This window comes from Solanum tuberosum, unplaced genomic scaffold (genome assembly GCF_000226075.1).
Source record: "Solanum tuberosum cultivar DM 1-3 516 R44 unplaced genomic scaffold, SolTub_3.0 scf00470, whole genome shotgun sequence".
Taxonomy (NCBI): domain Eukaryota; kingdom Viridiplantae; phylum Streptophyta; class Magnoliopsida; order Solanales; family Solanaceae; genus Solanum; species Solanum tuberosum.
In genome coordinates, this window is record NW_006239390.1 from 139,288 (window position 1) to 150,011 (window position 10,724).

The 10,724-nt window shown below is 39.4% G+C and overlaps 1 protein-coding gene across 1 annotated transcript; it reads right to left on the bottom strand.

The window, feature by feature from the left end:
* Positions 1-9,413: 9,413 nt before the first annotated feature.
* On the bottom strand, positions 9,414-10,349 carry LOC102590841 (anti-H(O) lectin 1-like). The gene has a single exon (XM_006363900.1). The coding sequence runs from the start codon at positions 10,347-10,349 to the stop codon at positions 9,414-9,416; it is 936 nt and encodes a 311-aa protein (XP_006363962.1).
* Between the last annotated feature and the right edge of the window lie 375 nt (positions 10,350-10,724).

Below are 10,724 nucleotides of genomic sequence, written 5' to 3' on the forward strand. Positions count from 1 at the left end.
TAATGAGCTTTCCTAATGTACCTTGAATCGGCAGGCTTATGGCACCCTTTCATGTGTTAAATAATGTACCTTGAATCGGCAGGCTTATGGCACCCTTTCATGTGTTAAATAATGTACCTTGAATCGGCAGGCTTATGGCACCCTTTCATGTGTTAAATAATGTACCTTGAATCGGCAGGCTTATGGCACCCTTTCATGTGTTAAATAATGTACCTTGAATCGGCAGGCTTATGGCACCCTTTCATGTGTTAAATAATGTACCTTGAATCGGCAGGCTTATGGCACCCTTTCATGTGTGATGATGTCAAAGTAATGAACTATTCTATGGGAATGTAGGCTAAGCACCGAGCGGATTTGGTTAGATGGAAACTCCCCCGACAGTTAGGCATGAGTTTCAATGATCGTCTACCTTATCCCATAAACTATGTGCCCGCATAGGAAGCTAGTGGATCCATTAAGCTATATATACCGGTCTTCCTTAGGCAAGTAGACCACCTCTTTTCGGTGTGGGGACTCATGACACCGGATTCCATGACAAGCTCTCATGGTCTATGTCGGTTAAATGCTTACTTCCCATCATGTGAGATTTCATTATGGTTTCTTGATAGGTTCTACAAAGTGTAGGTAGTAGTATGGGATGCTATCTACACATGGCACGAGTAGGCTTTGAAGATACTAAAGTGAGTTCCCTAAGTCTAACGACTATTATGTGAAAGTCCCCTTATGTGCTTGAATGTCTCCAAAATGGTTTCTTAAAGAATTTTGGTCTATTGATGTTATGTTGTAAAGGAAATGTCCTTATCTAAGGTAATCTTGGGGAACACTTAAGTGTGCTTGAAGAGGTTGTATGGGCGGTCACTTCTTGTCTTACTCAAGTGTGTCTTAAGGTTATATTAGGTAGAGGTCCTATGGTAATGAAATGACATGTGTTCTTTTAAAGCTAAGCATGGGTTGTATATGGACTTATGTTAAGTATGTGTGTGCTTGGCTATGGTCTTATATGTTAATGTTGACTTGTATTATGTCTCTTATACTTGTAAAGGAAAGGTTTTATCAAATTGATATGAAAGCATTTATTCTTTGAAAATGTCCTTTTTGGCATGTTTTTGCATGGTCTCCATACTTAGTACTTAATTGTGCTAACCCCTTTCTTTCCCTTTTTGGACTAAAGTGTAGGGATTTGGAGATGATGACATGTCATGGCTTTGATAGGTTTCTAAGTGTTGAAGATGAAGACTTGGTGAGTCCTCATAGATTCGAGGACAATACCCAATATGTTCTTTTATGTCTTTTTAGTATTGTTTAAGTTGTGTACGGGATTAGTCCCGAATTTTGTACTCTAAAGTATTAGATGGTTATGAGACATCATGTATAAAGTCTAGAAAGTCTTCCGCTTGCTATTTTTTTATGCAATGTTTTCTTGGTAAATAAAGTTTTAAATTCCTTATGGTTTTAGTGTCTATGCGATGAATGAATGCTAAGAGGCTTGTATTAGACCTCTTCGAGGTCGAGTACGCCGGTTACGACTAGGGGGTGCTCCCGGGTCGTGACAATAGGAGAGGCTTTCATCAATACCTAAACCCTCTAAAGGAAGGATGGATACTGGATCACCAATGCACTTCTTGATCATGGAAACATGAAACACCAGGTGAACTGGGGCCAACTCATTTGGCAAGTCTAATTCATATGCAACTTTCCCAACACGTTTCAAGATCTGGTATGGGCCCACATACCGAGGACTAAGCTTCCCCTTCTTACCAAACCTCATCACACCTTTCATGGGTGAGATTTTCAAGTAAACCTAATCACCAATCTCAAATTCAAGATCCCTCCTTCTAACATCGGCATAATATTTTTTGCCGACTTTGGGCCGTCTTCAACCTCTCTCTAATGAGTCGAACCCTTTCAATGGCATCATAAACTAGTTCGAGACCAATTAGAGAAAACTCACCTACTTCAAACCAACCCACCAGAGATCTACACCTCCTACCATATAGTGCTTCAAATGGAACCATGGCAATGCTTGAGTGGTAACTATTGTTGTAGGCAAATTCTATCAATGGGAGATGGTCATCCCATTTCCCCTTGAAATCAATCACACACTCCCTCAACATGTCCTCTAAGGTTTGAATGGTGCATTCTGCTTGACCATCCGTTTGAGGGTGGAAAGCAGTACTAAGTTTAACATTGGTACCAAGCCCTTGTTGGAACGCCTTCCAAAAATGTAAAGTAAATTAAGTACCCCGATCTGATATGATAGACAAGGGAACCCTATACAACTTCACTATTCCCTTGATGTACAACTTAGCATAGTCTTCCGCCGAAAAAGAAACCTTGACGGGAATGAAGTGGACTGATTTAGTCATCCTATCAACAATGACCCAAATAGAATCATGTTACCTTCAAGTACGAGGAAAACCCACAGTAAAGTATTTATTCACCTCCTCCCACTTCCAAGTGGGAATATTTATATCTTGGGACAAACCTCCGGGTCTTTGATGTTCGATTTTAACTTGTTGACAATTCGGACATTTGGCCACAAAACCCGCTATATCCTTCTTCATACCATTCCAGCAATAGACTTCTCGTAGGTCACGGTACATCTTGGTGGCTCCTGGATGAATATAATACCGCGAACCATGAGCCTCTTCTAGAATTTGCTCTCTTAAGCCATCAACATCCGAAACACATAACCTACCTTGGTACCTAAGCACCCCCCTCCTCCTTGGGAGAAAGCCTCAACGGAATTTCCAAGTACCGATTATTTCAACTCCATCAAAATAGGATCAAGTTGTTGCTTAGACTTTACATCTACAACAAAAGATGATTCGAAACTATGATGAACCACAACTCCATCCTTGGTGGAATCCACTAGGTGGACACCTAACCGGGCCAATCTATGCACATCACGAACCAATTCCTTCTTCTCATCTTCTACATGAGCTACACTACCCATGGACAATCTACTTAGGGCATCTGCCACCACATTAGCTTTGCCGGGGTGGTAAAGGACACTCATGTCATAGTCTTTCAAAAGTTCTAACCACCTTCTTTATCAGAGATTCAAGTCTTTTTGGCTAAATACATATTGAAGACTCTTGTGGTCGATAAACACATCTACATGGACCCATATAAGTAATGTCTCAATATTTTCAAATTAAACACAACCGCCGCTAATTTAAGGTCATGAGTTGGATAATTCTTCTTATTGACCTTGAGTTGCCTTGAAGCATAAGCAATCACTTTACCACATTGCGTAAGGATGCATCCCAAACCCACTCAAGAAGCATCACAATATACCACAAACCCATCGGTACCCTCCGGTAAGGTTAACACCGGAGCTGAAGTAAGTCTATCTTTCAATTCTTGGAAGCTTTTCTCACAAGCCTCCGACCACAAAAACTTAGCTTTCTTTTGAGTCAAGGTCGTCAATGGAGTAGCAATGGAGGAAAATCCCTCAAAAAATCTTCTATAATAACCAGACAAATCCAAAAGGCTTCTAATATCGGTAGGAGATAGAGGTCTAGGCCAACTCTTGACCGTATCCATTTTTTTAGGATCAACCTCAATACCCATGCTCGACACAATATGACCAAGGAAGGCAACTAACCTTAGCCAAAACTCACACTTACTAAACTTAGCATATAATTGGTGGTCTTTAAGGACTTGCAACGCAATCCTCAAGTGATCCTTATGTTCACCCTCACTCCTTGAATAGATCAAAATATCGTCAATAAACATGATTACAAACAAATCAAGATATTGCCTAAATGCCCTATTCATTAGGTCCATGAATGTCGTCGGGGCATTTGTTAACCCAAAAAACATGACTAGGAATTCATAGTGACCATATCTTGTTCGAAAGACCGTTTTAGGAATGTCAACCTCTCTCACCCTTAGTTGGCGATAGCCCGACCTTAGGTCAATCTTTGAAAAGTAACTCGCCCCTTGGAGTTGGTCAAACAAATTGTCAATTCTAGGGAGTGGATACTTATTCTTTATAGTGACCTTGTTCAATTGGCAGTAGTCAACACACATGACCCATCTTTCTTTTTCACAAACAATACCGGAGCACCCCATGGAGATATGCTTGGTTGAATAAAACCCTTGTCGAGAAAATCCTTGAGTTGTGCCTTTAATTCTTTCAATTCTGTCGGAGCCATCCGATAAGGGGGAATAGATATGGGTTGTGTATCAGGCAAAAGATCAATGTCGAAGTCTATTTCCCGTTCAGGAGAAATATCGGGCAAGTCATCAGGGAAGACTTCCAGATATTCTCTCACTACAGGGACCGAATCCAAAGAAGAAGTCTCGGACTCAACGTCCATAACCCTAACAATGTGATACATGCACCCCTTTGAGATCATTTTTCTAGCTTTTGGACATGAAATAAAATGACCTCTACGGGTAGAGTTTCCCCCTTTCCATTCTAAAGTAGTCTCATTAGGAAATTGAAACTTAACCACCCGGGTTCTACAATCAATGGACACAAAATAAGCATGCAACCAATCCATCCCCAAGATGACATCAAAGTCCAACATATCTAATTCTACTAAATCAACCACTCCTATAAATTCTTTTAGCTACAACCGAGTCACCCACCGGGGTAGAAACCGAAAAGGGTTCTTCTAAGACATCGGGGAGTACATCAAATTTCATAGCCACAAAAGGAGTAACAAAAGACAAAGTGGCACCGAGGTCTAATAATGCATAAACATCAATGGAAAAGACTTGCAACATACCCGTTACCACGTCCGGGGAACTCTCTTGCTCACCTCGGGATTCGAGAGCATATAAGTGATTCTTCTTGGGAGCATCGGGATTTGAACCACTTGGAGAAGCTTGATTACCCTCTCTCCCCTTGGCCGTATGGGTTGGACAATCTTTCAATTGATGCCCACTTTTTCCACATCCATAGCACACACCCATACTGGCAAGACATTTTCCCTCATGCTTTTTACCGCACTTGGCACATGTAGGTCTCTCCATGGAAGATCCAACCCGATTGCGTCCTTGAGGCTTAGGGTTAGACACCCTATCTTTGTTGGTATTTGGAGCATTGGAGAAGCTTTGGTTGGAAAAACTCTTCTTGAACCTTAGTCCACTTTGACCCTCAAACTTACCCTTAGAAGAATGTCCATCATCGGTCCTTGCCCTCTTTACCACTCTATTCTTCTTCCTAAGCCTTGTCTCCTCAACTTGTTGAGCATATACCATTAACCGTGAGATATCTATGTTGTCATGGAGCATCGCTGCATGGCATTCTTCTTCAATGGAATCGGACACGCCCATTACAAATCAACTCATCTCATCCCTTGGATTAGACACCAAAGATGGGGAATATTTGGACAACTTAGTGAATTTCAAAGAGTATTCTTGGACACTCATACCTCCTTGACGAAGGTTGATAAATTCCTCCACTTTTGCTTCCCTCTTTTCCCATGGAAAGAACCTATCAAAGAATGCCTTCTTGAACACTTCCCAACTAATGGGACCCACTCTTATAGCCCTATTATCCTTCCATTTAGTGTACCATACTTGGGCGACATCCTTCAATTGATACCCAGCTAGTTCGGCTTTCTCAATAGAAGTAACCCCCATAATATCCACTATCTTGTAGACCTCTTCCACAAACTCTTGTGGGTCTTCATTCACTTTGGAACCAAAGAACATAGGAGGGTTCGTTCTAGTAAAGTCTCTCAACCTTGAGGCCATGTTGCTCACATTAGGATTTACCTGGGGCCCAACATCTTGATTGGCTTGGGCCGTTAAAGCTTGGGCTTGCATGGTCACGACTTGAGTTTGAGTCATCATGAGTTGAGTCAATGTTTGGAGAGCCGCCCTTATCTCCACATTAGTCATAGCCTCTTCATCATTAGGAACTTGAGGGTCTTGAGGAGCTTGGGGAGGAACTCCCTAATTCACATTCTCCTCTTCCGCCCTCCTTGCATTTGACCTTCTTATATACATTGCCTATAATCACAAGAGAAGGGTTAGGAAAAAGGACTTCATTGAGTTAGGACTCTAAAGCACGACGAAAGAGTAGTGAAAGAAGTGAAAGTTCCTAAACATCTTATAACCTCTCATTCATAAGTGTGGCGCGCTTCACATTCATGAACAAGACTCTACTAGACGTGGTTCATGAGACATCAACCTAAATATCATCCCAAAACCTTATGCTCTGATACCAAGTTTGTCACGACCCAAGGTAACTCCCTAGACGTAACACGGCGTACTTGACCCCGAAGGGGTCGCATACAAGCCCTTAGCATAATCATACACATAAATCCATAAGAATGATACGTAAAAATTTAAAACTTTTACAATCAAAGTCAAACTTCTTTTTCATAAACGACAATAAGAATCTAGACTTGTCTCAATCACCATCTAAAACATAGGAATACAATCTTAGGGACATAGCCCTTTGCATAAATAGTCTTGAATATAGAAAGTACAATAGAAACTAGAAACAATAACATCTTGTCCTCGAACATGATGCTCATCAAGCCTAGGGAATAGTCAACCCAAGGTACTCTTGAAAGAAGAAGTACGCCTCAACGATCTGAACCTACACTCATAGTAAATGTAGAAGAAATGGGTTAGTACATAAAGTACTAAATATGGAAGCATGCACAAAATCCTTGAAATATGATAAAAATGACATTTTAGTTGAAAAGTATGCATTTGCCAAGTTTAGAAATCAACATGCACTTTCAATGTACCACACAAGCCATAATCACATTTATGCTCATAACATAGTAAAGCCATTACCTTAGCAACCCCTAAAGAACACTTGTGCAATGTATGGTTGGCATCCCATAATACCAACCATACTATGTACTTCTTTGAAGCTACCTTAGTCATACATATCATCTTTAGACCTCATCATAATCAATAGTCATAAAAAAGGAAATACTCACGTACATTATTTGAACATAAGGAAAGTCATTCATAGCAACTAACCATTCAACATACATGCATTTATTCATGTCTCATCATAACATAAAGAAACCATCCCATAACATCCTACTAAGTCTACTTGTGCATTGTAAAAAGTGAAGTCTCATACTCCCACTCCTACTAAGTAAAACTCATCAAGAAGTCATAGTATAGTTCTTGTCTTATTCATTATCTTATCATATAGGGAAGAATAGCCATAACCGACATAGACTATGTGAGCGACATGGAATTCGGTGACATGTAACCCCACACCGAAAGAAGGTGTCTTACTTGCTTAAGGTAGAACTAAATGTATTAGCTTTTAGGTGGATCCACTAGCTAAAGACCTATGTTGGCACATAGTCAGGGGATAGGGAGATTGCTTCTAGAAACCCGACCTATTGTATTGGCTGAGGAGCTTCCATCTCATGAGAATAATCTTGATGACCCGGTCTATTGTATTGACAGGAGGGCCTCTACCTCATTGACCATATCCTCTCGGTGCTAAGCATTATTTTCAAAATTATACATAATTAGTCTTGAATTGCATTTACATGTGTGAAGGAATACTTTGCCCTTCATTCAACACAACTCATAAAATAGCTCATAGATTCAATAAAGTGAGAATGTACTTTCAACCTTAGAATCAACATCAACATGTGAGTAAGCCTTTCACATTATTGTTCATAGTGTTTCATGAGAATAGCCTTTTAATCAACACAACAACATCATCATCATCCTAGACAATTCATACATAATCAAGTGTAAGGGTAAGAGAAGAATGGCCTTTCAACAATACTTCAATTTACACAATAGTCATAGAATCTTCACTTTCTAAGTGAATCATAAGTTCATACACAACTTTCATCAACATGTACAAACCCTAGCAACTTACCCCTTCAAGGGTCAAGAATCATGTTCCTCAATTACACCTAAAAATACTATACTAGGCATGAATAGAAAAAGATTTAATAACTAAAACATCATAGATACAATTCATACTATTCATCTTGCATCAATACACCCATCACAATTCATGAAATTAGGGTCATGGGGTAAATCATGGGTTCATGGGGAGTTTTACTATTAAAATCACCATTAAACATCAAATCATCCATATTTTAAGACAATTAACATAAGAAAAACATTTTTAGGAAGAACCCATGGCTAGAGTGAAAATCCTTGTTTTTGAACAATTTACCAATTTCGAAATTAAGAGTTGAAGGGCTTTATGGAAGGAACCTTTCCATAAATCAAGACTCACATACCTTGATTGAAACTTTTCCCACGAATTGGAGTTGAGAAGATGGATTCTTGAGCCCTATTCTTCAAGTTATTGAGCTTCTTCAATGGAGGAACTCTAGAGAGAGAAATATTGGAGAGGAGGGGAAGATGAACTTTTTATTTTGAAGTGGGTGTTTGTGAAAGTGATTTATTATGGGAGTATTTTAATATAAAATACCTTATATAGTTATTTAGAAATAATATAAAATATACCCACTTCTTAATTTAACTTAAAAATAATATTTATGAAAACGCCCCTTGCCCACATGAATTTGCCAAATAAAACTAAGGCAAAGTCCAAGGGAGCTTTTAAGGTCCTTGAAGTGGTCCACTAGCCTTGGACCCTCCCCTGGACTTGTGCCTTTAGCTTTTTAAAGCTAAGGCATGTCCATGAGGGTGTTTAATAACTTCAAGTACCTTATAAATTATTAATTAAAAGTAATATAGAATATACCCATTTAATTTGGACTAAAAATGAAAATTACGAAACTACCCTTAATGCCCCCCACGTGGATAATCCTAAAAAACTAAGGCAAGTACCAAGGGAGCTTTTAAGGTCCTTGGAGTGGTCTGCCAGCCATGGACCCTCCCTTGGACTTGTGCCTTAAGCTTTTTAAAGCTAAGGCATGTCCACAAGGGTGTACACGGGCAGTAGACCCTCTCTTGCACACGTGCACTGCCTAGGCGCGCTAAGGCATCCCCCACACGAGGTGTTACAAGTGCAGTGGGGTCCTCCACTGTCCTTGGACCCTCACGTGGACTGACCTCATGCCAAAATTGGCTAAGGCAAAGTCCACGAGGGACTTGTACGGGCAGTGGAGGCCTTTCACGGGTCTTGAAGGCTCACACGAACTTGCCTCCTTGCCTATACGTCTAAGGCATTGGTTCAAGGAGGCTTCTAAGGGTGGTGAAGGCTTTCACCTTCCTTGAAGCCTCCCTTGAACGATGCATTTTGCCCACACGGCTAAGGCAAAGTTCAAGAGTGCTTCTAAGGGTAGTGAAGCCTTTCGCCTTTCTTGAACCCTCCCTTAAACTTTTACTTAGTCAAATTTTAGGACTATTTCATAAGTCTAATTTATGCATAAACTTTTAAGATTCATATGTTAGGCTCTAGTTTCACCAATCAATTTTTCGGGTGTTACAGAGAGAGTGTTTTTTATATTCAAATTTCTTAATTTCTTTTATATTAACTAAATATAGAGAGAGTGTTTAAGATTTATTGGAGTACGTATTTTCACTAGTCCTGACTTATTTTTGCTTGAAGTATCCTCTGGCACAGGGCCTGGTAGGGGTATATCTGGATCTGGCACAGGGTTTGGTAGGGGTACATCTGGATCTGTTATGTTGTCATTATATTTCAAAGAAGAAGTAAAATTCCAAGAATATATGGTATGTATTGCAGTGAAGTTTCCTGTTGCACCTGAGAAGCCAAAAGTGACCCATTCTGGCAAGTATTCCCTCAGATCAAGATTGTAAGATAGGTTCTGCAGGACGGTGACTGTAGTATTCCCTTGTTTTTGGAAACCAGTGAAGACAACACTAAGATTTTTTGAGATTGAATTATAACTAATCCAGGCATCAGTTTTTGTACCATTGGGAATGCTACTAAACCAGGTCACATGATCAACAGATTGCATGGAGTTGATATCGACACCTACATGATCACCCGGTGGATCATAAGAGTTGGTATAGATGTCAAATTCCACAGCAACAAAATGGTGATTTCTCCATGAATATTGTCGATTATCACTTGCAAGGCCAAGTCCCTCTCCTGCGGCAAAGTGTTTATCAGGAATTACTGAACCTGCAGGGGCGAGGAAAAAGGTAAGACCATCAGCATATAAGTTTCTGCCGTCTGAATTGATTCCAAAGGAGAAGTGCGTTGAGAAATCTGTGACATTTCCAGAGGTGTTGTCATAAAGATAGAGTGTTTTAGAATATGTAGCTCGGCCTATACTGAAGTTTAAACCATTTTTGGTGAGCTGAATTACACCGTTTTCTGAATAAGCATCTGCTTCATATGTTAAATTCTGATCATTGCGATTGAAACTATCAAAATTGAAGGACAATGAAGTGACAAAAGGGATTATCAAAACAAGGTATGATAAAGATGGAAAACCAGCCATAGTTGCTACACTAGTCAAAATAATAAAGTAATATTTTTATATTTTCAAGTGGCAAACAAGTCCTTGTATTTTCGAGGAATCCACAAGTATACTTTATTTCCTTTTCTTCTCACACGCTAATTGACCCAACTAATCCGTTTACTCCATTTATTATTTTTAGAAATATAGTATTATGGAAAGGGCTAAATAATTGACCCACCTAGGCCGTTTACTCCGTCAAAAAAAAATTGATTGATCATCTCACCCCCTATTTCAATAATATTTTTGTAGGAAACTTAAATATATATTTTAATAAATGAATGAAGTTACTAAGATTCTTTTGGTTATATACTATATATATATATATATATATATATATATATATATATATAATAA